At 40.1% G+C, this 27,343-nt stretch overlaps 3 protein-coding genes, 1 long non-coding RNA gene and 1 pseudogene across 4 annotated transcripts in view; 4 read left to right on the top strand and 1 right to left on the bottom strand.

The window, feature by feature from the left end:
• Positions 1 to 1,218: 1,218 nt before the first annotated feature.
• Positions 1,219 to 9,130, top strand: LOC143898981 (uncharacterized). Its single transcript, XR_013257349.1, has 3 exons — positions 1,219 to 1,677; positions 1,749 to 2,668; positions 2,890 to 9,130. It is a non-coding gene; the product is annotated as an uncharacterized LOC143898981 (long non-coding RNA).
• Positions 9,131 to 12,581: 3,451 nt separating this feature from the next.
• Bsf (bicoid stability factor) lies at positions 12,582 to 16,542 on the top strand. The gene is made up of 4 exons (XM_077409030.1): positions 12,582 to 13,131; positions 13,282 to 15,567; positions 15,866 to 16,016; positions 16,101 to 16,542. The coding sequence occupies exons 1-4, from the start codon at positions 12,703 to 12,705 to the stop codon at positions 16,259 to 16,261; spliced, it is 3,027 nt and encodes a 1,008-aa protein (XP_077265156.1). The 5' UTR covers positions 12,582 to 12,702; the 3' UTR covers positions 16,262 to 16,542.
• LOC143899069 (intraflagellar transport protein 74 homolog) lies at positions 16,511 to 18,765 on the bottom strand. Its single transcript, XM_077409031.1, has 2 exons — positions 18,124 to 18,765; positions 16,511 to 18,035 (listed from the first exon to the last, which is right to left on the bottom strand). Exons 1-2 carry the CDS (start codon positions 18,561 to 18,563, stop codon positions 16,511 to 16,513), a joined length of 1,965 nt encoding a protein of 654 aa, XP_077265157.1. The 5' UTR covers positions 18,564 to 18,765.
• A 1,135-nt stretch (positions 18,766 to 19,900) lies between these two features.
• LOC143899067 (SLIT-ROBO Rho GTPase-activating protein 1) overlaps positions 19,901 to 27,343 on the top strand; it is a 65,980-nt gene continuing 58,537 nt past the window's right edge. The window contains exon 1 of the mRNA XM_077409026.1: positions 19,901 to 20,905. Coding sequence (XP_077265152.1) covers positions 20,827 to 20,905 — 79 coding nt within the window. The 5' untranslated portion in view covers positions 19,901 to 20,826. The remainder of the gene's footprint in view (positions 20,906 to 27,343) is intronic.
• Positions 22,230 to 26,335, top strand: LOC143898984 (uncharacterized; annotated as a pseudogene).

Here is a 27,343-nt window from a genome sequence, read left to right as displayed (position 1 = left end):
CGTCGTATCGCAAATATCTCACGAACGGATACGCGACATATGTTTTCGCGGGAGTGTTGCTGCGGAAATTCTCTGGCAATGTAACTGAAGCACGAAAATTGCACCTATTATCCCTAAAACCCCGGTGAGACATCGCAAACGCATTTCCTGCGTAATCCTGGTTCCTGCCACTCCCATATCGTCCTCGCGTGTCGGACAATTTTCGCCGAGGCTATTATTAACATGCACCTAGTACAAGGCAGCTGTCGTTGTTTCTGCCACACAATGCAAAACGCTTTTCTTTCCTTCGGTTTTTATATTAGAGACTACCGATATACCTTCGACATGATACTCCACCAGCAATCTTATCTTACAGCTCGAGAGAACATACACACACTTTGACTTTAACTAACGATTTTAGATTATTTTGCTAGATATACGTTATCTGCGAGCGAATTAACGGAGAGTCGCGGGCCTTCGCGTCATAACGGACGAGGGGTGAAGCGTACGAGCGATAACGAGTGCGCGAATGGAGCGTAACGGCTCATTCATCGCGGGGGTGGCAGCGAGTGGTGGTACTGCAAAGAACACCTAAACGCACGGTGGCGGTGCCCACATTGACCGTTGGGAGAAAATTAATTAGTCAACCGTCAAAACGGTCGCTGGTAGAAAAATGGAGAATTCGAATTCGAATCTGTGTCCCGATTGTTTTCGAGAGTGGGGGGGGCGCGTCATTTACCACCTTTATCCGCAAACGGTGTCGATGAGAAGGAAAGAGAGAGAAAGACAGCGAGAGAAAGAGAGCAGCTAAAAGCAGCTTTATCCAGCGACCACCAATAGCGTGATGCCGGAGGTTTGTCTATCCATTCGACATCGCACAAACCACGGGACGCGCCGTCGTTCGTAGTGGGGGTCCAACGCAGCATAGTGGGGCACGGCGATAGGATGTTGGCGATATTGCTCCGAGAGAAGCGCTGAATCGGCGTTTTCGGCGAGGACGAAGATAGGTGGGGGTGCTTGACTCGGAGACGTGGGGGTGCTCTCCCACGAGACCCCGGCGCGGCGTCCCCGGTACGGTTCCCCCAATCCATGGTAGGTGGTAGACACCCGGCCGCGGCGGGTCCCGTGTAGTGGAGGGGTAGCTATAGTTTGTCGGGTTAGCGTCGAGGTGGCGGCAGATACACGCGTCACGAGCACCCCATCGGGAAGGGTGGGGATCGGAACCGGGTGGTATCCGAACGGAACATAAAGCCTAACACGCGCAGGCCTACGGTTAGTTTGCGACCGGACGAGCGACTGTGCGCTTGCGTGACCCTCGGAGGGCTCTCCTCTCCTTCTCTTTCGCCTCGTCGTTCGCCCTTCCACCTCGCTCCTCGCAGTATACTCTCGCCTCGTCTGTCCGATGGCAAGCATGACTCGAACCTCCGAGGGTCTCGCGATCATCTGTCCGGCATTCCCGAGTCGACCTCGCGACGGATTGAAATCTCTCACCCGGCCGCAACCATCACCCGACAGAATACTCGCCGAGGATCGAGGATCCGGAGAACGGTGGACGATCGTCTGCGGAAATGCGAGGTGCTGACCGAGAGAACATCCTTGTAGACCATGAGGAAACTAGAAGGATCATCCGTCCTCGGCGAAACGCCGGATTCAAAATGGAGAGACGAGGGAGGACAGAGGAACCACGTGATAACCACAGTAAGTACTCAACAGTCCAATATATAACACCGCTGTAAAAATATCGAGCTAACAACATCCGATTAATACAGATTGGCATAAACATCGACATCGATATACTGCCGGAATGTATCCTCTGGTGCCAACCTCGTTCTCTGTCTTTATAATACACGAATGTATGAAAATAGAAATCTGCGAGGCGAGCATGTGCAAATAAAGTCCTAACTTAAGCGCGTACTGATATAAAGTGGAAATGAGAGAAGAAAAGAGAGAGAAAGAGAAAGAAGGAGAGACGTAGAGTACTGATATTCAAAGTACAAGCAGTATTCGAACAATACGCTCGGTGAAGATGAATAACCGCATTTCGCGGAGATGGAAAATTTTCATTCAAATTTCCTGCATGATTTCGCATCGAACAGCTTCAAAAATCATCGAAGATAGCGTTGGTGCGTGATTCTCGTCCGCTTAATTACGCCAATTAAAGAAAATGTTTTCAAAAGGCATTCGGACTAACATTAATGATGTTAACGTCAACAAGAAAAAACACATTGTAACGGAGTATTTTCCTGCTCGGATCAGCTCGAAACACAAACACAATTGTGTCTTATTTATTGTATATACATTTATCATTGTGCGGACAGAAGAGAGTCGTATAACATAAGTATATACGTGCCGTAAATATCACCGTCCTAATCGCATAAAATTCTTGTTCTTCAATCGAGATCAAGACAAACTTAACATAAGAAATAACATGAGAAATAACCAGAAGCGTAATTCGTGCACGTAATTGCAGTCTTAAAAATCTTCAGTACTTATGTCAGCTTGCACCACGATGTCACAAAAATATTCAAGTATAATGATAAAGAAGTAAATATATTGGCATGGCAGCAAGAATGATTTCAATAGATATGTATCAAACCGGGCATTTTCTTTGATTGGAAATACACGTAACTTTCAACACTCCTGTTGCGGATCGATGATCGGATCTAAGTTCGTTCAACAAAATTGTTGGGTAAGTATTTCATCGATTTTCACGATTTTATCCGAAGCAATGTTGGGTTATATTCGCAATATACTCGCAAATAACAAATAACGATTTCGAATGTATGTGTTATATATTCGTTAATACATTTATGCAAATATATATTGCAGACTAATCGTTATTTGTAAATAAATTTTAACCTACCTAAAGTATGATAGTGATTAAAAAATACTATAAAATACATTTAATAGATATCGTGAGGACTGGATTCGAGATTCGAGAGGAATTACGTGTCATTTCATCTTTAAGGACGATCTGTGAAGAAGATGTGAAACCCCAATCTAAACGCAATCTTTTGAGCTGATATCAACAGAACATCATAATTCATTCTAACATCCAGGAAGAATATTTCACTCGCAATAATGCAATTTTAATTGCGTAATGTAAGTAATATTTATATATATGTAACATTGCAGTATTAAGTTCAGCATGCAAATAGTTATTTATATATAAGTTGCTGTAGTATAAAGAAAGTAAAGAAGACTCTTTAATTCAATCGGAACAAAAAAGCCAGATCAAGCCCGAGAATGGGTACTCAATTTATAATTTAATAAAACAGCAAAACTGTTATATAACAATAATAGATTCCAAAAATTTGAATTTTGGTTTTAATTAAAATAGCAGACTTAAATTTAGCGGTTTATTCAAAAACAGCAAAATTTAAATGCTACTTTTCGTTTTCTTTGACATAACAATATTTCATCAATATTTCAATTTTCAATTATGTCCCAAAAATACTATAATAATTCTAATTCCCACAAAATGTTAATTAACAGATTAACATTTTTTATAAAATTGCGCTTTCAGACTCTGTCTGGCTTTTTTTTGTTTCGATTAATGATTAATCATTAGTCTTCTTTATACAAGCGCATTATTGCGAGTTAAAAACTAAATTTTATTCTACGGACATTACTGTTTGCACGGTAAAATTGTTATTTAAAAATAATTGTTTCTTATTAAAATAATCAAATAAATGTAAGCAATGAAAATTTTCTTAGCCGAGCGTTTCCACAATTCAAAAGCTACATTTTAAGTATAATTTAGTTTGGGCCGACAATAGTGAGATTAATTTTATGCTAGAGATAAGTAATTTTTTATCTTTAGTAAGTCTCGAAGTGCAAAAGCTAAGTATCTACATTGCGAAATCAAATTTAATTTCTAGTCATATGATTTTTCACGTGCAAAATATAATCTAGTCAATGGTCTTATTTCTAGTCTCTAATATAGTCAAAACTTTAATTTTAATAAAAATCAAATTTTAAATCAAACATATTTCTAATGTAATCAAAATAGTTCATTTAATCAAATATTGGATAGAATCTAGCCAAGAATGTCAAACATTTACCATCTAATAGAGGCTATTTACTGCAATATCAATTGCTGCAAAATCTAATTAAACATATTTTCAATCTAGTCCTAATGCATTACCGAAGATTTAATCTGCCTATCATTATTCAATTATAAAAAGTATGTATCTAGTTCGTATTGGCATTATAGTCTAACTAAATCAAACTTAAAAAAAAAATTAATTAGTCAGTATATCTAGTCAGTTGCGGCAAAAAGTCGTGTATAATAGTACAAATCTTTCTTTAAGTTCCTTAAACATTTCGCAAATAATTTCTTCAAACTCTAGAATCGTAAGTTTCCAAATGATCTCTTGCAAACCGTATAATACATTCCTTTAAGGTAAGGTATCAGTATTAGAATATAATATTAGACTCGACTAAAGCGCATAAACATTTAATTAGTTTGATATATATTATCTTTGCAATTCTAGTCATTTATTCACTTGTACACTTATTTCACGTCATTTTTACTCAGCCATCTAGTCTATTGATTTAATTAATTTTATATTCGATGCAGGATATGCAGGCCACTAATAAATGCAATCTTTTCTTAAATCCTAAAGTGTGCAATTACATCTCAATTAGCGTGGCATAATAGTTATTGTCTTATCAGTATTATTCTTTCATATGTAAGTTTATATAAGTTTGTACGTCACGAAGTCCGTGGATGCGATGCCATACAAAACTGATACCAAAGCATGTTAGTCATTTCCTCAGACAATTGGATAACCCTCAATGTCTTTGGAAGCATACAACTGTATAATTCTCATAGCATTATCATAGTTTAATCATAATAACTTGGTGTGCAAATAATCTAATCAATTCTAGGCATTATACTAGTCAAATTTAGTGATTAATACTAAAGGCACTCTTGAAAGTCTTAAAATGAAATTATAGACATTATGTGTATAGATTTAACTTAATAATAAATAATTTATAAGTTGTAACATATTTTGGGAACCGTGCCAGTATCGCTATCATTTGAAACTGATACTCCCTGAATTGCAGACATTTAACAATTAAAGAGCGATTATTTTCTGCTCTTTTTAACAAAGAGAAGGCTTAATTGCTTAAGTAAGAGATGAAAGTAAATAGAGAGGGACAAGTTTGTGAATTTTGTGCAAAATACATATGTATAAAGTGCCTGTACATTATTTAACTTTTTATTAATTTACGCGCAAAAATAAGGTGTTGCTCAACGGCAGCTATATAGGAATGAGCTATGTTAGGGAAAAATGAATCATTTTAAATCTCCGTATTTTTTTAATTATACTTTTCCAGTAGCGTATTATTTAAGTGTTTATTTTAAAAACTTTTTTCTTTCCTTTTCAAACAATATGAAGAGTAAATATTTTATAAAAATTATTAATGTTTGAAACTTCATTAAAATTAAAATTAATCACAAAAGTTTGACTGCTATATAGAATGATTTCAACAAACTTGCAAATGTAATATAAATAAAAAAGAGTATAGAGTTTAAACATCTTACTTTCTCCGTAAAAGTCAATCAATTATCACATAAAAACGTGTCATCAGTTTTTTATTGTAACCGTTCCTTAGATAATAGATAAACAATAACATGAAATTATTAACAATGATGATAATATGGGATTATTAACAATGACGATATTATTGATTATGTCAATATTATATCAATGATTCATTTATATCGACTTTTTCTGAGTTAAAAAAAATATCCCATGTGTACCTACTTGTATTATAAATCTAGTCTATTTGCCAAAAATTTTGAAGTATTGTAGCGTATTTACTTTGCGTTTCAGTTTATTTGTCAAAGATTTCGGAGTATTGTAACTTAAATTGTAACGAATTCTAGCACTTGTTTTCTAAAAATTTCAAAATACTGTAATGTATTGTAGTCTATTTGCCAAATATTTCGGAGTATCGTAGCGTATTCTAGTTTTTTTTGCCAAAAATTTAGGATTATTGTAACGTGTTCATTTTCCAAAGATTTTGAGGTAATGTAACAGGTTCTAGTCTGTTTGTCAAAGATTTTGGAGTACTGTAACATATTCTAAAATATTTGCCAAAGATTTCGGAGTATTGTAACATATTTTAATCAATTTACCAAAAAATTCGGACGATTGTAACGTATTTTAACCTATTTGCCAAAGATTTTGGACTATCGTAACATATTCTAACCTATTTTCTAAAGATTTCAGGTTATTATAACGTATTCTAGTCTATTTGCCAAAGATCTCAAAGATTTCAGAGAATTGTAACATATTCTAGTCTATTTGCCAAAGATCTCAAAGATTTCAGAGAACTGTAACATATTCTAGTCTATTTGCCAAAGATCTCAAAGATTTCGGAGTATTGTAAAATATTCTAAACTATTTGCCGAAGATTTCAGAGATTTGTAACATATTCTAGTCTATTTGCCAAAGATCTCGAAGATTTCAGAGAACTGTAACATATTCTAGTCTATTTAGTACAAAGATCTCAAAGTATTGTAACGTATTCTAGTCTGTTTGCCAAAGATTTTCGGAGATTTAAAATGATATCGACAAGAAATTAGGATAGAATTAGTTTAACGTTAAGTTTCTGCTTTTTATCCAGTTTGCGCGTTTGTCTTTTAGTTCGATTAATCATTCTTTTCAAGTATTATTTGGCTGTGCTTATTTTAATATTTCATAATTACATTAGTACCTTCTTGTGAAAACGTATAATATTCTAGTCTCTAAAAGTAAAAAATTGTAATCAAAATTACAAAAATCAAAAGTACAAATCATTTTTGTGACGATTGGCAGGAAACATCAAAACCATGTTTAGTTTTAAACCGCGCCTTTAATAAATATTAAAAAACTAATGAAATTTAATCTCAATTTTGTTTAATTAATTTAAAACTCGTTTACTTCATTTCTATTGTCTATTGCACATAGTAGATTTAAATGAAATTTAGGGAACAATTTTGTGAAAGATATAGTTTAAGTTCACACATACACGAATAAGAGAATTAAAATTAATCTCACTATAGTCGGCATGTTAAGTCAACATAAACAACGACATAAAATTAAGAGCATTTCCCTTAAGTTTATTGCATAAGTGAATTAGTATAAATCAATCAGTACAAATTAATTTGACTCTGGCGCGGCTTAGTGTATAAAGCAATCCTTACTTATAGTCATGAATCCAGCATTAATTAAATCCAGCCAAAAATATATAAATCTAATTATAGTGAAAAAGGTCAAATAACTCCGATCCTAACGAAGGATCTTTTTATCTTCAACGTGACAACAGATAAGCTCCATCTCAATTGTTTGGCTCATAAATATCGTAATCAATAAATAATAAGATAAAAACAGTAATATATAAGAAATATTTTTCGAGAGACAAATTATGTTTTAAAACGAAATTGGCTCAAGTATCGTTAATTATCTATTTTTGGCTATTACATGTAATATCATTTACGAGTGTCATCTAGTCAGAAAACTCATGGACGACTAACTCGAAAAGTTTCACCGAGGGAAGATTAGAGGAGATCCCGAAAAATCATATCCGAAAGTAGTCACCAGATAATGCCGCATGTAATTATACAATATTCAATCAACTTGGAATTTTCAAAATAAATCATCAAAATATATTGATATTATTATCAAATATTTTTTATGCGATAGATAAATACATAATATATATAGATACATAAATATAATATTTAATTTAAAATTATTCTAAATGCGTTCGAACATTTTTCATATAAAAAAGGAATATTAACTTGTTTCTTAATTATTCTCTATCTATTGTTATATAATTAATCTAAAAATTGCATGTAATCATTGTCAAAAAATAAAGTTCGAAAATTGATTTTCTATCGCACAATTTAAGTTCAATTAAAGCGTACTGATTTACAACACTTTATTTACTCACGATCGAATAGTCTTCTCTTGGCTTACGTAGTAGAGTACGCGATCTCAGTCCATGGGGCAGTAATTATTATAGCCCGTAACACGACGTAAATAATTCTATAGTCTGTAATATAGTCTCTTTGATATGAAAAATTAAGTATAAGGAAAAACTAAAATATAAGTATCGTATTGTTCATCGAACCCGATAATAGGTAATAAGTAAATAGGCGAAATGATAAATACGCGGAATGATAAATAATCTCGCGTATTTAACCGCCCACGCATATTTATTATTATTTATTATTCGCCATTTCGTATATTTAATCATCTACAATGTATTAATTTATTCCTTGTATCTATTACACATCATTCCGCGTATTTGTTTATTCATTATTCGCTACTTAGTGTATTTAATCGTCTATTTTATATCACGTAACGTGTCAAGAAGTATTATTCAAATTTTTTAGCTTATTGACTTTTTTACGTACCTACATTCTAACAATAGATTCATTTATGCCATAATTATTACAATCATCATCAATTACATTAAGCTCAAGTTGTGTAACGAGAATTTAATTACAAGTTTTTATAAAGTAATTATGATGGAAAACAGACGATTAATTTCTATTTTTATTTATTATCTGTTATATCGAAGAACAATACATGTAAACCATAATAAAGAGCTATATTTATCCATATTGTAAAGAATTTTCAAGCGTGAGCGAAGTTTGTCGCGTGGAAATATTTATTGCTTTCGGTGTGACTTAATAATTTTCGTATAGAGCTTAAGTAAGTCGTATATATACCATGCATTTAATTACTTATTTATTCCGCATATTTAATTCCTACTTATTATTTATATCTCTGGTCTCGATATTTATATAATATTTAATCTATTTAATCCGCTATATATTCTCCGTATTTATACATCTGTTTATTTAATACCTGTCATTACAAAACATTGTATTTGTGTGTGCTTGCGTTATGTAACCGAATCACGATGTGTGAAATGTATTCTATATTATAAATTGTCACAAAATATCAAAAACATATACATATACACATCTATATATAGTCCGGAAACGTCGGAAATATCGGAAATATACATATATACTTCTGTTAATTCCGAAATTCATCGTTCCATTATCATTATCGCGTCATGTCACATTATACCGAATTACAGTAAAATGTCGATTATCTATGCAAATTGGAAGATAGAAAGCTATCCATTATCAAAACTATCCGCGCAAAACAGTTCGAGAAAGAAAAATATAAACGGAGTATTAAATAAAATGATATAAAAGATACAAAATAACAGCAAATTAATTAAGAATTTCTGATGCTTATGTTCGATATCGGCACTTTGCTATATTTATATTCCGAACAGAAGTAAAATTGTATAACCATTCTATTCTCCCGTATGCCGCTGTATAAAAAAAACCCATCCTAATAAAATCCGTAACAACCGAATAAATCGCAATTTAATTTCAGGCCATTCTATAAGTTCCAAATGTCGCCGTTTCTCATCTTTATTTTTCCAACAATAATCAATGTCTTTGCGTAATAAGATATGAGTGAAAAACATCACATAATTCATCAACGTAATAATTTACTTTTTTTATTTGTTCATAAACACAAGAGAGGTGCCCGTTACCAGACAAAAACATCCTATCAATTATTATCGCGTGCTTTAATAATTTATACAGCGAGACAGCGATTTTATAATTGGAATATCATCAATGATCGTAATTACATCGATCAACGCGTCTTCGACTGCTTTCTTCGACACTCGATCCGTTAATTAAATAACGTGATTTATGTCCATTTCTGTACCAATGTAGACTAACTTTAATCTCTCAATTCTTATAGGACTAGAAAAAGTAGATTAAACCGAGATCGAAGTTAATCTTCATTGGTATAAAAATAAACATTTTTAATTGCGCTGCTTGTGTCTCGACATGATGAATTTATCGCGCATATAATGCACCGCGGACGAGCGGAAATATTTCAGCCACGCGTTTATTTCGCGAAAAAATGCGTGGCCTCGACGCGGAGCGAGGAGCACGGAGCACGGAGCGCGAACTTGGCCGCGGGGTTTTTATGTGTGTTTTTAGTTTTTAATGTCGCCGTCGGAGTCGAACGGCGCAGCGCGGCGGGGGAAATTCCTGGAATACAGGAGCGAGCCGGCCCTCTCAGCCCCCACCCCCTTGTTTACGACGCCGCGCCGCGCGCCGGCTCGACCGCTCGACGCGTAATATCCGCGCGAAACGTTATCGGTTTTACGCACATAATATATACGCGATGTAATAATTAATACGATTCTTATTGTTACGTATCTATAGCACGACGCATTTGCACCCGCCAACTTTTTCTTCACAAGAGGCACACAAAGTGGAGCACACTCCATCTTCGAAACGTTCTCTTGAACCATAACGGAAGAACGATAAGCGAGCCGACCAATCGCAGCTGGGAATTAAAGATAGTCTTACATTTTTTTCGACGATTCTCGACTGTGATTGGCCGATTCGCTTACCGCGCGTTTGAATTTTACCACTTTCGTTTTCCTACGTGACCCATCGAGACGCATCCGATCGATAAAACGAACGCGATAACCGCAATTATTGCTCGTTATTACTTGCGTGTTTAACTCGCACTTTCGCGGGATCGACAGATTTGTAACGCGAATAATCACGACCATATACTGTCGACACGATATTCGAATTTTCCGCACAAATTCCCACTCGCGTAGCAGACGCGTTCGACGTAATTACGACCGACGCGCTACATTTCCGACAGAAAGCACGCCAGGTCGCTCTCCGATTGCCTCGGAGGGCTCGGAGGAACGTAATTACGCGTAATGAACCTTAAGGATCATTCTCGCGCGCAGGTGGTATCGGAATCTGTACTTACTCGATCGCATCAGCGACTGACACGGCTCCGCACCACGGTCCCAGGCGTCGATTACGGTCGACGAAATAACGATACGTTCTGGCGGTCGCCCCGGTCTCGCCCCCGTCACTTTGATCAACACTCCCGGCAAAAATTCGCGCTTGTCACACACTTTTGGCGGATATGAAAATCACGATCGATCGCGGAGCGTCCCGCATTCCGCAACTCGTCCGAACCGACGCGCCGAGACTGTCATGGCGGCCGGCCGCGCGCGCCGCGCAAGCGCGCAGTTGCAATATTGAGATAATTTGAAATTCAAACGATTAGAGATCGCGATGAGAATTGAACGTTTTCTACGCGTCTTTTTAGCGAGCTATGACGATCAATGACACGTTTCGTTTGACTTTCTTCGTAAAGATTCGAATGGACGCGTGAAGATTTGCGCTCAGAAAACTGCGAATTGGCGCGATATTACCCGAAGGTAATCGTAACGCGAATGCAAGTAGAATAATAATTTGAGAAATGGCGCGATATTATATACGTATATAATATGTAACAGCACGGACAGCACGAATCGTTGTAATATTAAAGTTCTTTCCAAATTTTTCGAAGATATCTTGTGAAATAAAGAGTCCTATTTATCTCTATTTCTAAATCTATATATTTGTCTGTAACGAATCAATCCTTTCGAGAGATATACCGCGTAAAATTATATATAGAAATTAAATTGTAAAAGACACACCTATTGTTAGCCATAAAAATATCTATTAGAATATAAACCTTCGAATCTCAAGTTTCGCGCAATACGAAATATCTTAAAATACCTGATATCTCGAAATATATTTATCGAAGAAAGATAGAAACATACACTAATTTTTATAGTGTACGGCAGTGTACGGCAAGTTATATAAAATAAAAGGTATCAAAAATTATATCGGCGAGGTCCAAAAACGAGAACACGTAATAAATTCGTAAAAACACGAGAAGCGGCTAATTGTAAGTATAATTGATCGATGACACCACATTCCGGTTGCAGTCCGACACCGAATATGCATGCTTGAGGTTTCGAGTTTCATCAAGCGACTGCAACCGGAATGTGGCGCCATCGATCAATTTACCATGCAACGTTTTTTAGAAACGATGTTACCATTTCAGGACATTTCCTTCTTTATCGTTACGTCGCGATATCTCGTGTACGAAAAAGAATAAATATTCGAAATTTGCATTAAATTCCTGTCCATCAATATATTCCGGAAAAGTCGAAAAATTGCTGGAATTGTAGATTGGCTTGTAAAGTATTTCAATACCTCAAAAGATGCTTTAAAAAATTCATAAGAAAACAACATTTATTATTTTCTTATATACGTATTGTGTAACCGAAAAGCGTTAAGCGCTACAACTACCAAAAAACGTCGCATTGAAAATATCTCGTATATTGAAATGAATCGAAATATGCGATTCGACACTACAGGCCACAGGGGCTTTCGACGGTCATCCCGTCGCGCGTCGATTAATTCCGTCTCGCGAACAAGACCGGGATGGCCTCTCTGTCTTCAGGCTTCTTCTCTGGTATATATCTATACGTACAACACATATAGGCCCGATATTAACTTGATCCCGAGAAACCGAGCGAGAAAGCATTCCTCCCGAGACGATCGAGATTCAGTTGCGTCGATCATAAGATGGTGCGCTCCGCTCGCACAGAGATGCCAACTTTACGTTTCATCGCATGACCGTTGATACTTGATACGCTATATAGCCCAAAGGTGGGGCTGAAGGCGTCAATAACTCCAACCTCTCTCTCCAACCGGAGTGAACCGGAGTTTATAACCTCAAGAAAAAAAAAAAAAGCTCCGCCGTTGACGCTGACCCGGCCGATCCGGCTCACCCGGCTAACTTGACGACGATGCTAGAGGTCGAGAAGATGCTGCAACTGAGAAGATACCTGACGCTCATCGTCCGCTCGCAGCTACGTTCCCCGCGATACGAGACGGTGAGGAGTCATCCGCCGCGCCGCGGAGGTTATGTCGTCGGTTACGTGCTTCATCGACACGCGGGTCTGCGACCCGAGATTTGCGTCGCGACGTGCAACAGGACGTATGGCACGACGGCCCCGCAGTCGTCGCAGTCCGACGTCGTCGATCAAAAACTGATGTCGTTTTGCGACGATATTAAGAAGGGTCGGGTCTCGGCGGATGGTCTGAGGGAGGTTATCAACTTGTGCAACAAGAACGATTATCACCTGCCTCACGATACTGGCGTTCTGTTGCTCAAATGTTGCGGCAATCTACTACCCGATCTGGAGGCAACCGAGAGGGATCATCTCGCGGGTCAGGTAGAGCATAATTTATTTCATCTTCAAGTACAACTGTGGGTGTGCAATATTATGTAGACGAAAAAAAAAAGGCATACAAGCCACGCAAGAACGGTATTTTAACTGAAGGAAGAGAGACTAATAGCTCAAATAAATTATTTTGTTGCTTAGGTATGGCGTTTGGCGAAGAAGAATGATAAAGCATTGACGTTGGAGTATTACAATACGTTGCTGGGTATTAACGAGGAGAACTCCAAGTTTGTGAGTCCCAAGAAGTTTCTGACGAACATGATTGTGGAACCGGATGAGAACACCTATCGCTTGCTGTTGAACGCAGCTACAAAGACAGGTAATAGCGAATACTTAGGGGAAATCTTGTCCATGATAAAGGACAAGAATATAGCTGTCTATGAAGAAGCGGTCAATGCGTTGGTACAGATTTACGTAACAAATGGCAATATCGCCGAGGTTGAGCGAACGATAACACTAATGCGAGAGGCCGAACTGCCGACAGCCAAGGCATATACCGAGCTGGCGTGCGGATATGCGAGACTCGGCGACATTCCGAATCTAGTCAAGATATTGAACGAAGAGCCACAGAGCAACACAGATCTTTTGAGGATAATAAAGGCTCTGAGTATGTCCAACAACAGCAGGCACATCCCAGTTGTTTTAAATTTTCTAATGACCTCGGTACCAGAGATCGAGTTCGAGATCTCTAGGATGATCGCGGAACTCGTACGCGCCGATCAAGTCACAGACGCTCACGCCATTATAACGTGTCTCGCGATGAACAACGTGACGAAGGACATCGTGCAGAGTTTTGTAAATAGCTTTATGAATGAATTGGTAATGATAAACGCGCCGATTGACGATATCATAAAGTATGCCAACGACTTTGCCGATTCCGGTTACAGTCGACGCACGTTGACCGACTTAGCTGACATCGGTTTGAAGCTGGGTAGAGAAAAACTGTGCCTCGCGTTATTCCAGGCGATGAGAAGTAATAATATCGAGATACGACCGCATTATTATTGGCCTTTACTATTGAGAGGGTATCGCGACAAGGGGGAGGCTGAAATATTTTCGCTTGTAAAGTCTATGGTGAATGAGGGTGTAGAAATAGATTCCGATACCCTACTTGATTACGTATTTCCATACGTAAATACCGCAGATCCGATTACCATTTTAAGGAAATTATTGCTGAACAACGTACCGGGTGCTGTCTCGTTTACGCCTCTATTAGCTTTTCTGCTGCATAATAACCGGCTACAGGATTTAACGTCACTGTGCAAGCATTATACGCGCTACAAGGTGTATTATAAAGAATTGATGAGACCACTCGTACGCGCCTATCTCGCCACTAAAGACGTCAAAAATTGTGTAATGTTATTGACGGCATCTCCACAAGGTCAAGATTTCGCTGGTTTGTTCTTGAAATTGTTGTTAAAAGCCGAATATCCGGTTTATATAGAGGATCTACAGCTTCTCCTGGAAGAATTACAAAAATGTGAAATAAAGATATCGCGAGAAGACGCGACCGTTCTCAAGGACAGACTGAAACAGAACGAAAATTTTAACGTCACGACAAAGGTGGCGAATTTAATAAACAATTTGGTTGATCCGAATATAAAAATTTCGGCTCTCAACCGGCTACACCCGAAATATATGACTACCAAGGAATTAACGTACTACCTAATGGAGCTGAAGAGCGAGAAAGTCTCTACTAAAAACGTTCTGCATAAATTACTGGTTGCGTACTGCAACGAGAATAATCTCAAGAGAGCTGAAGAGATAAAACGAGAATATGATGCGTGCCAGTACGAATGGACGTCCGGTATGCGGGCGATTTTGTTCGAATTGTATCTCAAGCACAACAAGTTAGACGAGGCCGAGGCACTGCTACCCGATTTACAAGTCTCGCCCGCTGAATTCCAGATAAATAAATTTAAAGTTGTGACGTACGCCACCGCGTTGGTGAAGGCGAATAAACCTACAAAGGCTTTCGACGTTATTGATACATTCAACGCCATTGATGATACCAACGCAGACGCGCAGGCACCGTGTTGTACACTTCTGCAAACGCTAGCGGAAAGTCAGTATCACGCTCACGCGAAGGACATGTTAGACTTGCTTGTAAGGAAAAATTACTGTCAGGTAACCACGGAACTGCTGAGGCCGTTGGTGGCGATACCGTTAGAACGCGACAACATCCTGGACACTGTAGATGTATTCGCGGAATGCGCGCAAAAGTATGGCAAGGCGCCGTTGGCATTACAATTATTGACAGCGTTGCTGGAGCAGAAGGATGGTTCAAGATTGCACAACGCGAATAACTACATAGAACAAGTGTATAATATAACAGCTGATACCTATTCTGTCAAAGTGGCGAATACGTTACTGGCGATAGCGTTAGCGACGTTGGACAAGACGGAGAAACTGCAAGCTTTGTTAGAGGTAACCGAAACGTTTTCGATTGCAACATTTAATTTATATTTTCTCAGTTTGTAATTTACTAACAAAACTGGAATCTTTTGAAATTCGATAAAAATTTTATGAAGAGAACGGTCTAAAAAAGATATATTTATGTATATATAAATTTTTCTAACTTGTATATATATTGTGAGAAGAATATTAATAATGTATTCCTAAAATATTTTAGATGATTTTTTCTGACATTTCCAAACACACGATTAACACTTCGTTAGTTACATTTTTTTATTTACATTCTTTTCATCAAATCTTTCTGTTACAGAATCACGGACTCTCCATGAACTGTCTTGTATACTATATCGTTAACGCAAAAACTGACAGTGATATAGATGGTTTCCTGAACCTCTTTAAAATAGCTAATGCGAATCATTTGGATGAAGATGTGATATGTAATAAGCTCCTTTCTGTTTATAGTAAGCTATGTTCTTCTTGCATTCTAAAGTATATATAAACAGTCTTAAAGTTAACGCTAATGTTATTTTTTTTTATATTTGCAGGTAAAACGGGAAATTGCGACCGCGCTTTAGAACTATGGAAAATTATGCGCACGAAGAATATCGAGCCTAGCGAACAGTTCAAGAAGAACTTTATTCAATTTTTATTGTCAAATAAAGTTTCGCTTCCTCCAGAATTAGACAGAAAAGCAAAACGACGTTAATTAAATGGATTAAGAACAGCAACAATACGCGCGGAATAATGATATTTCAAAGATAGATAAAGTAGCCAAATGATAGGAATTCTTAAAAGAAATTTGGTAAGAACAATCTGTACAATAAAAATAATTTATAAAATAAGATTTTCTCTCTCTCGACTGAGTTCTAGCATCTTATTCTTCGTGTATTATTATTTTCGAGTAAATACTGTTAGGAAGTAATTACTGTTATGTACAAAGTGGGCAAAGCGTTATCTAATAAAAAGATTTCAGATTTTCTTGGAGTAGCGCACCGTAATCGTTAATTAGTTTGAAAGCTTTCTCTTTGAGCGGCTCACAATTAACGCGCTCTTTTTCTTTAGCTATGAATTCCTCAATCTTTTTATTATCTTCTTTCAATTTTTCTAATTTATCTTCTAGTTTACTGATCTCTGGATAAATTTGATATTTCTCCACTTGCTCTTTGAGCTCGTTATATTCCGCTCGCAGTGACCTGAGTTCGTCCTCGCAGATCGTTTCTTCGGATACTAATTCTTTTCGTTCGGCCATCAACTCGTCCCGCTCGAGTTCATTTCGTGTTTTCAAACCATCCAGGTCCTCCAGGACGATCAATTCGCTCTGTTGCTTCTTCAGCTTCTCCTTCATCTGCTTGGATTCCAGCTGCAGCTTCTCCTCCAGGATCCTCAGTCTGTTGAATGTTTGTTGCATAGTCGCGTAATCTTTTTTCAGTTCTTCGAAGTCGTCGTCGCGATGCGCGGTCTCATAATCGTTGTACGGGAATTTGTCACGCAAAATCGCCGTTTCTTCGGCTTCCGTGAAGTACTCGTTGTTCTCCACCGCGTTCGACATAGCCTCCAGCTTGTCAACGATCTCCCGCTCGAGTTTCTCCAGCTTTTCCATTTCCTCCTGTTTGTTTTGTTCATACGTGGACATGAATTCCTCCATCATTTCCTCACGCTTACGCAGTTCCCGATACTTAACTTGCTTCTCCGACTGATTTTCTTCCATGTCAGTCTCCAGCTGTTCCAGTTGTTGCTCGAGCTCCGTCACCTTCCTCTCTTTCTCGGCTATCTGCGCTTCCGTTGCGGCAATGTCGGTGTTGTCGCGCTTGATCTTCCGCAAAAGTTGTTCCTTCTCGTCTTCCGGCGACAATCTTCTACGTTCTTCCTCCCGCAGCTTGTCTCGCTTTTCCTCCGCCTCGATGGTTCTCACTTGCAGCTTCACCGCCTCCTGCTTCAATTGAGAAAGAGCGATCTGCTCTTCCAAATGCGCTTGCTCTTTCGACAGTTGGTCCAACTCGTGCTGCATCTGCTGTGCCTGCTCCTGCAATTCCGTCTTCTGTTGGAACAGATGATCGTATTTTTCTTTTGTGTGCGGATCCATACTCTCAATGATGTGTTCGGTCCTTTTCCTCTCATTCTCAATATCCTTCTCCATCTTACGCAATCTTTGTTCCATTTGCTTCCGTTGCTCAAATATCCGCTCGACTTCCGCCATCCTACGTTCATTCATCAGCGCCAACTCCTTGGCTTCCCGTTCGATCACTTCCTTGTCAACGTCCAGGGTCATTTTATCCACGACGAGATTGTAGTCCGCTAACTCGGCCTGTAGAGTCGTCAACTCCGCGGCCAGGCTCTTGGCCCTTTTGTCGTAGCGCAGGAAGGTGGCCTTCTCCTTGTTCTGAACTTCAATGTCCTTCATTATCGTTCCGATCTCTTGCGTCAGTTCTCTTATCTTCAGCTGCAGCAGGCCCTCGTAGTATCTCTTGTCCCGAATCTGTCTGGAAATTGGAAAAAATTGACAAATAAGTACGAAAACGTTAATAGTAAGATTTAGTATAGTTTAGTAAGAAATAGTAACGCCATTACCTCGTCATCGGCAGACCCCTGGTAGTCCCCGGTCGCACGCCCGCTATCCCATGCTGCGTAATCGGCCTATCCAGCACGCTGACGTTAAACTGCTTGGCGGTTGCCAGTCCCGTGTTGGAACGAATTAATCCGGAGCCTATTCTGAAGCCTGGGCCCGCGGTCGGTGCACGATTAGACAGAAGGGATGCCGACGGCGGTCTCGCAACAGCGAGACGTCCGGGTGTCGCCGAGCGATAGCTAGCCGAATTGACATACTCCGACGACTCGTCCTTATGTCCACGTCGAGACCTTGGTCGCTCGAACTTGCTCTGAGACCTCACGATACCTGTCGGCGGTCTGTCGATCTTGCTCGAGGTACTGGGCACGTCTTCCTGGTCCCGTCGCCACCGGGTGACCGGTCGTTCGCCGATCTTACCAGAATCGTTCCTCTCGGAGTCCATTTCTTGAAAATGGACTCTTGAATCGGAACGTCAGATGTTAGTCGTGAATTAGTCGGGAGACGTTGCCTAATCGAGGAAATACAGTGATAGCGTATCAATTACGCATCTACTTGACGACAGCGCGGCGAAGGTAAGGTATTAATCACGGTGGAGGAAATAGCAATGTTTTGGCTCATCGTAGTCATAGAAACTGGTATGTGCGTGGTTCGTTGGATTTGCCAACAGGGCCAGCAGCCATATGATGGCGCAGAGCTGTATTGTTTCTCACTGACAATGAGAAGTAAGTTGAATTTCTTTTATATAATCGAATTGTTATATAAATTGAAATAAATGCTGTCAGTTGGAGATAGGAAAAAAGGATTGACGCAAGAATTTATACAAGTGAAAGAGAAGATACGAGACAGATAATATTTATCTGTAAATTTATAAGACAATTATAAATTTATAAGTAGAGATAAGTATATATATAATATTCTATTCTACAAGAAACAAATTTGGAAAGAATATAATAATAATAATAATAATAATAATAACGATAATTATAGTAATAATTTGTGCTGTTTTAACATAATATCGCATCATTTCACAAATTATTGCTTATTCGACTCGCATTCACGTTATGATTATACTTCGGGTGATACACGCGCTAGTTTGCAATTTGAACGAGGATATTTCGCTTTCCCCGCGTCTTTTAAGTACAAATTTTTACATGTCCATTTGAATCTTTACGAAGAAAGTCAAACGAAACATCATTGAGACCGTCGTAGTTCGTTGAAAGGCATGTAGAAAACGTATAATTCTCATTGTTATTTCTAATCGGTTAAATTTCAAATTATCTCAATATCGTAACACGGCGCGTGCGCGCGGCGCGCGGCCGGCCGCCACGACAGTCTCGGCGCGTCGGTTCGAGTACGAATACACGCGAAAATGATCCTTCCTGCTGAAGGAATCAACGCTCGCGTGCTTTTCCTTAGAAAAGCGGATCGATAATTTTTGACAATTACGTCGCGCAGGTCGCGCATGCCTATACGAGAGGGAGATTTTGACGGGGAACGATCTGGACGGTACAAACGTGCGACAGTTTCGTCAAATAAACTCCGCGCGATCGTAACATTCGTAGTGTCGCTAGTGGTCGCTCTCCGGCCTACGACCTTCGCCGACGGATGACGCCAGCGGTTCCAGCGGTCGCTCGAGCGCGGTAATTATTCAGTGGGTTGCCGGGCAACTAGACGCGAGAGACGCGACTCCGAATCGCGACTCGTGTTCTGCTCGTGTCTCGACTCTCGTGTCTCCCGTCTCCGGTCTCGTTCGAAGCGCGACGCGCGACGATGCGTTCAGGCGGCACCGGCGCGGTGGCGGCGGCGGTGGAGGGCTCGCGAAGTTGAATTTAATATACGTTCGTCGTCCAAGAATATCCACGCCGCGACCGCCTGGAAGACAGCCGAGGAGCCGAGTGAGCCGGCGGACTGGCAGAGGCAGAGAGGCACTACGCGGCGAGTAGCCGTCCAAGCAACAAGCGTGCCTTAGCGTGCTCGACTGCTCGCGTACCGCGTACTTGTCGCGATCGACCTCGGTCAGTTGGATAGTTGGATTGAGCGTAACGTCTCGATCGGACGCTCGGCTGGCTGCACAGCCGCTGCAGGCTCGAAGGACTCGCCACCGATTGGCTCCGCTCCGCTTCGCCGCTCTCGCACAGCGCTGCGCGAGCGAGTTTAGCCGCAGCCGCGGCGAGGAACGCGAGTGCATCGGCATCCTCGGATCCGATCCGCGTGTACTTACAAAAACGCCGCATCGGCGCGGCGCGGCGGTGCGCTTTGCTTCACCCTCCTCTGCTTACCTAACGACCGATCGGCCGCCGGGTTTCAAGGCGGCAGGCGCATAGGCACGGTGGAGGCACGGCCCGCGCGCGGGCCTCCTCGTGCTCTCGAGAGAATGCTCTGAACCGCGCGGCGAGCGGCGAGAGTCTTGCGCGCGCGCGCGCGTACCGCGTCCACCTTCGGTTGGCTCCCGTTTGTCGTTCGCGTTCGCGCGCGGCGATAGAACACGCAACCGGCAGCGTGCGCGCCTTGTCTGTATATCTCGCGCGTCGCTTCACGTCGCGTCGGATCTCGGATCTCGTGCACTCGTGTAACGCCGAGTGCGAGTGCGTGTGCGTGTGCGTGTGCGTGTGAGTGCGTGCGTGCGAGCGAGCGCATCTGCCCGTGAGAAAGAGAGAGCCCGAGGAAATCAAGGTCCGGCACTTTGCCGTCGCCGGCGCGGGATCATGGACGAGGAAGAGATCGACGGCGTCAAGTCACCCATCAAGCGGCTCGGCTCCACGCGGAAGCTGCTCGTCTTCAACAGTGAGTTTCTCTTTTTCGCATTGCACGACTTTACTTTTTACTTTACTCAACTATTACGTTTACTATTATGTTCAAGTCTCTGCGCGTAATATGCGAGATGTGAATTTCGTTAGTTTCGCTTCTGTCAGGTGCTCTCCTAAAATAAACATTTTCCGATTAATCGATCATTACCGCGTCAAAGCGATAACGACGCTCTCCCGAGACTTTGGCGCTGCAGGCTGCAGCTTTTCTCAAGTATATCGGCGAATTTTTGAGTCGCAGTAAATCTCACGTAAAAATATATAGCACAACAGATCATTCTACGATCTTAAATGTCAGGGAAACTAAACCCAAAAACTAAAACTTCGCCATTTGAAAGAATCGCGTTGTCGCGAGAAAAAGGAACATTTAATGCACAAAATCGTTCGCTCGGGACGCAAAACTGGTATTATAGCCTCGACACGGTTGCATAATTTTCTTCGAGCATACAAGATTATAATCGACAAGCTATAGTTTGAGATAATCTCATTCTATGTAAATATTCCTCCAAGTAATACAATTTCTTTATGTTAGATCCGACGATTAAACAAAATTGAGGATGAAATACTCTTGATCTTTACTCATTGCAAGAAATGGTCTGAACCGTAAAAAGAGTTAACGTAACGTACGACGTCTCATACGCGGTGACTTAGTAATGTCTTCAATTTAATATCTTTTAATTCCACATTTTGAGGTCCGTGACCGACCACGCAATGTCGCTTAAGAAAACTTTTAATAATTAGATTTTTTGTGATAAAAAAGAACGAAATGTTCCGCGAATGTGTTGTTGCGAATGCTATAAGATATTCTTTGAAAAAATGAAACGAACCGCGTATTAGGAACATATAGTACGTGTTTATGTCAGATCCGACGATTAGATAAAATTGCGGATGAGTACGCGATCTTCGCTCGTTTGCTAGAAATAGTCTGGACCGTGTATAAAGAGAGTTGCTGCAACATTATTTCACTGACCTGGTAATTTGAGTCTTCTTTAATTTATATTTTGAGTCCCGTGGAGCACAACTAATGTCGCTTTAGAAAACTCTTAATAATTGGATTTTTTATGATAAAAAAAAAAAAAAGAAAAGGAGTCCCGTGAATCTTGGTGGCGGGATATTCTTTGAAAGTGAAACAAATTGTGTACTGGCGTCTACTCTAATTTTAATAGGTGAAATCATTATTTGCCGCGCAGAGAGAGAGAGAGAGAGAGAGAGAGAGAGAGAGAGAGAGAGAGAGAGAGAGAGAGAGAGAGAGAGAGAGAGCGATTTCGAAGAAAAATAAAGCGTTAGCTCTCGTCGTAAGCAATATGCGGATTCTCATCGCAATGTTTGCTTTTTTTCTCGCATACTCTCACGTAATAAATAACACGCGTCGTCTAGATAACGATTTCGGAGGCGAAGCGCCGAGTTCCGCGGGTGATAACGATTTGCGATCAGCTACCTCGGCCACAAGTAAAACGAATCGCGAATGAGTCTATTTCGGCGTCATCGAGCTCGCGTCGTGTCGTTAATCCACTTCGCGAAGATTATAACGAGCGCGATTCCGATGTGCGAACAGGTGCGATTTGTTGTTTGTCTCGACGAGGCATAATATATACGCAAAACGGCAGGTTACCAATTTCGTTGGGCGTATAACGCGAAAAGGAAATGACGACGGAGCCTCTTCGTTTTGAGTCTCGCGGACGGACAGTGCGGTGCCGGTTCGTGTAAAACGCATACGTAAATATGTCTTTACGTCAAATCCGTCCGAAAAGTTGCAGGCGGATGTCGGACAGAATTACCTCGTTTCTCAAAACCCACGCAATTCGTCGAAGCGATTCAAATACAAGGAAAGCGAGAGAAATGCACCAACTTTTAATCGTTGTTATAATTTATCGTTACTTTACATTCGCGTGCGTTATATTTATATTATCGTCAACTTCTTATTAAAAAAGAAGCAAGAATGAGTTTGATTAGATAATATATAATAACGCGGTCATCGACTTCTTAAAGAGAAATGGCCCGGATTGAAACTGCACGGTGTACTTTACGTTCCTGATTACGTAAAGCCACGCGATTGGAACATATTGATATATTAATGTCAATATTTTAAAAATGTCACAAACTTCTGTTACCTTTTAAATAAAATACAAGTTACAATCGACGGAGCTCATGTATTTGCGAGAGGTGTCTCATATTTAAAACGCGCGAACGTTACACGCGTGACCCGCATGCGGAAAACGGCGAGATAAAAATTGACGTTTGCGACAAATTTCACTCGAAAGATGCTCAATGACGGTAGAAACTAGGCGTCCGACCGATATTTGCAAATAAACGCAACGTTCCGCATGAGAAGCTAGAGGAGAAACGGATCGTGCGCGAAGCGAAGCCGCGATATCTTCGCCGGGATGCGTGAAAGCGATTCCTTATCTCGTGAAGGGATTTTTCTCGCGGTCCGCGTTTCATCTATTAATTTCGTGAATACGATATTCGATCGTTCTGGCTATCTTCTTGCGAAACCGAATCGAAAGCTTCGTTATAATCTTGAGTACCTTTTTAAACAATTTAGGATAAAACAGTCACTCACGCATAAATTTACATTGCTTCTTTCGATTTTAATGTTATTGCGATCGGTAGTTGTTTTAACACCTTTTCAATAATATCATCTGCTGCTGCAATTAATCTAAAGTGATCATGCTCAGTTCGTATACAAGTCATGTGCATACAAGTCTGCATGAATGATAAAACATGATATAATGCGCCATGGAAGATTACTATTGTCGTGAGTCTCTATATGACATCATTAACGCTATGGAAAGCTACATCGCGCGAGAAGTCTAATGAATCATCGGTTGACGATTGCGGTTTGACGATTTTTGTCCGATAGAAGAGCGAGATAGTCCATCGACTTTCCAGAATAATTTGCGTTCAAGCCGCAAAGAACGTGCGCGTTTATTAGTATCGCGAGCGCGCCGTCATTGTCGCTGGTCGCTGGTGGACCACAGTGAGAGGCGATCAAGTGCAGACAGTTGCACCACTGTTGGAATGCCGGAGTGTCGACGAAGGCTGCAACGTGCAGCAGGCACTCGAATCGCTCTCGGATCACACGTTGATTCAAACTCGGCTCGAGAGATCGAATATTCGCGGAAAACGATACTTGCAATCGCGTCTGTGACCGCAAAATTGCTCCTTAATAATGTTAATTAGCAAATATGTCATATGCATATCGTCTCACAAGTGTTCCCGCACAAAAATCTGAATTTCTACATTGAGATTAATCACGTGTCCGATTCTTTTACGGGATTTAACGATTGATCGCTTTAACGAGCGTCTATCGCTTCAACGAAGCGTGTTATTTCAGCCTTCAATTTCACGCTTGTTTTTGTATATTTAACCAAATATTTCATTAGCTAGTAAACCCGAGGCTTCGTTAATCGAAAGAAAACAGTTCATTCAGGATTTTTTTTCTTCATCTTGATCATTCAATGGGCTTGCCGATCAATCTCGTTTCTCATCAGCATTATTGATACAGCTGCAGCTTTAGAAATGCATGTATGCATAGATCGCTTTCGCAGGCCAGAGGAAAAAGACCTCTATCCGTAACGCAGACGGGGATAATATACCTCACGCGCGACAGACAACATTTATTTTCTCCAGCATCGCGTAAGCCCCGGACTACTTTGATAAAACTTCACGCAAAGATCCCCGCTTTTTCACAGAAATATTAATCTATCGGGACTTTCTAATCGCGCATTGGCGTAGAGAGACGGTCGGTTTAATATTCTTATAACAGGCCACGACGACGACGCGGACGACCTGGGCGAGATTTCACGCAGCAGCGCGTATTGCAATGCAGATATTCCTCGCGACCTCATTTTACGAAACATTTCAATATTCTTTAATGTCGCGTTGGAAGTAGTTTATAGCGCAAAAGTACCCCGCAGCTTCGTAAAAATAACATAATATGAAAAACGATGTGCAGAAAGAAAGAAAAAAATATTCCTTTGTGTGGAACAAGTATGATATACGCGCGACGTATTTCGAATCGAGCCATTCGCTCGAACAATTTTTTCGTCTATTTCTCGCAGAAGAATATCTTGAATCATCGTGTTTCTTTTTCTCTTTTACCGCAGTCGTAAAAAGATAGTGAAAAATTTCAAGGAAGTTTTTTGGATGCGGCAAGGTGTGCCACGTTACAATGGCGCGGCGTCGAAAGCACAGATCCGACGATGAATTTCATTGTACTCGCGAGCGCTCGCTCTCGCGAGGCCCTTCCGTTACCTGGCCCTGGCCGAACCTTTCGACCCTTCCAATGAGATAAAACGAACGCTTTCCGGCCTACGGGTCTGGCCCTGGCCCTTGCCACTGTGCCGGCTGGTAAGCGTAAGCACACACGCAACGCGCGTCCACACATCGCACTCACGCGCCGCGTGTATACGAACGCGTGCGTGCGCGGAAGAAAACAGGAGAACGTCGAAGTCGAAAGGGAAAGAAAGTGGTGAGGGTCTCGCGTAGACGTTGGTATTCACAGCTCATTTCGACGCCGTGTTTAGAATAAATATAGGTACTAAAAATAGTACTTCATTGTAAATATTGTTTATCCACTACAGATCGCGTTAATAAACGCGAAGCGAGAACCGATCAGATCAGATAACTATAAATCTTATTTTGTATCTTCGTTCAAACGTATAGTTAGTCAAAGTTTCTACAGTTTATTCGTCTAATATTGCTATTATTCTCGATACTCTCGATCACTTACGTCCATTTCGATCGATGCAGATTATTAAGGGGAGATATACACCTAGCATGGTCAAAAAAATCGATTTTTCTTTTTTTGCATTTTCTTGAAGCTTGAGGTCTCAAAAATATCTGGTTAAAATTGCAAGTCAATATCTCGATAAATAACGAAGCTACAGCCGAGAGAGTGAACCGTCTCCGAGAGCGCAACAAGCGAAAGCTAAAGGAGAACTGAAGAATTTCCGTCACGATTATTCAGCATTGCCAAAAACGGTGTTAGATTCCATCAAACCAATTTACAAAAACCTCAGCAATGACAAATTGTTGGAACGCTGTGTTGGCGGATACACACAAAACAGCAATGAGAGCTTCAACCAACTGATTTGGAAGATAGCTCCAAAAACGATGCACAGCGGGGCCAAAATTGTTAACATTGCTGCATTTCTTGCAACATGCACGTTCAACAATGGTGTCACGTCATTGTTAGAAGTCATGAACGTGTTAGGAATATCGGTCGGATCGGGCGCGCACTTGTACGCTGCGCAAGAAGACGAAACTCGCATAGCGAAAGCCGAGCTGCAAGCGCAAGAACAGACGAAAGAAGGACGAATACGGCGCCGGCAACAAAATTTAGCCAATATGAACATTCCGTTGACTGCAGAAGACCTATGGAGCTGGTATCGATGATTCCATGTAAGTTGACAATTTTCATGATTTATTCATTCCCAAATTTTCAAACGCGTTTTTCTCAAAACCACGTTTTTCAAATCGGTACCCAAAATTTTTCGAAAACCAATGAACCGATCGCCTTGAATTTTTTGTGGTTATTCTATACATCATTATCTAGTACTTGTCATAGGATTTTTTTTTTCGTTGCTTAATTTTTGTTTTATAGGCAAAATAATAACACATTTTTGGTCGAAAAATCGCTGTTATGTTCAAACGTCCGCCATTTTGTCATAAATCGATATTTTCAAAATCGGCTATGACAAGTACTAGATTATAGTATCTAATTTAATAATCTTTATGGTTTTTTTGTTTCAGATGATTTTTAAGAAACGCCAGTGGGTACCGTTTACCCGGATTTTTTTACGGCGCTCCAAAGGTTATACCACAACCTCGTCAATTTTTTATTTTTTTAAATAAAAAAAATTGGACATATTCTTGAATGTGTATACTTTTAGATAGAAAAACTCCCAATCCGAAATTTCAAATAGTTTTCCTTAAAAAAATTCGCAAAAATGACCTTTTTTTCGGCCTCCTAGGTGTATATCTCCCCTTAATCTCAGTTCTAGTTCTAAGAATTAGAGAATGATAAAAAGTAAGTTAAATCGAGAGTAAAATTTTTCTAGAAAATAGTCAGAAATGGACATTAATATAATATATATTTGCTAATTGCCAGTATCACCTGATGCATTTGCTAAACGCGCGACGACAGAATGGAAACCAACGTCAATGCGAGAGAGAGATATATGCATACTATATGTTTACGCGAGTGTCATTTCTGTAGTAACTTACGATAATTTACTCGTTTGCGCACTCTCAGAAAAGATTTCTATTGATACAATACTATTAGGATCGAAATAGGGCCGATCATATTTAGAATTGAAAGAAGAATATTTTAATCTTAAATAGAGGAATTCTTAAATCTAGAATAAATCTGAGAAAATTAGAGGGATAGCATCAAGATTATTTTATTCTAGAT

The sequence above is a fragment of the Temnothorax americanus genome, unplaced genomic scaffold (assembly GCF_048541705.1).
Source record: "Temnothorax americanus isolate GAGA-0224 unplaced genomic scaffold, ASM4854170v1 Scaffold25, whole genome shotgun sequence".
Classification (NCBI taxonomy): Eukaryota; Metazoa; Arthropoda; class Insecta; order Hymenoptera; family Formicidae; genus Temnothorax; species Temnothorax americanus.
Note: the sequence above shows the minus strand (reverse complement) of the source record. Positions and strands in the feature narration are given on the sequence as shown.

Excerpts from the sequence above, each read along its gene's own strand:
- Bsf (XM_077409030.1), top strand. The coding sequence starts at position 12,703 with ATGCTAGAGGTCGAGAAGATGCTGCAACTGAGAAGATACCTGACGCTC. Across the intron at positions 15,568-15,865 it reads AACTGCAAGCTTTGTTAGAG|AATCACGGACTCTCCATGAA; the intron begins GTAACCGAAACG and ends TTTCTGTTACAG. Across the intron at positions 16,017-16,100 it reads TAAGCTCCTTTCTGTTTATA|GTAAAACGGGAAATTGCGAC; the intron begins GTAAGCTATGTT and ends TTATATTTGCAG.
- LOC143899069 (XM_077409031.1), bottom strand. The coding sequence starts at position 18,563 with ATGGACTCCGAGAGGAACGATTCTGGTAAGATCGGCGAACGACCGGTC. Across the intron at positions 18,036-18,123 it reads AGGGGTCTGCCGATGACGAG|ACAGATTCGGGACAAGAGAT; the intron begins GTAATGGCGTTA and ends TCCAATTTCCAG.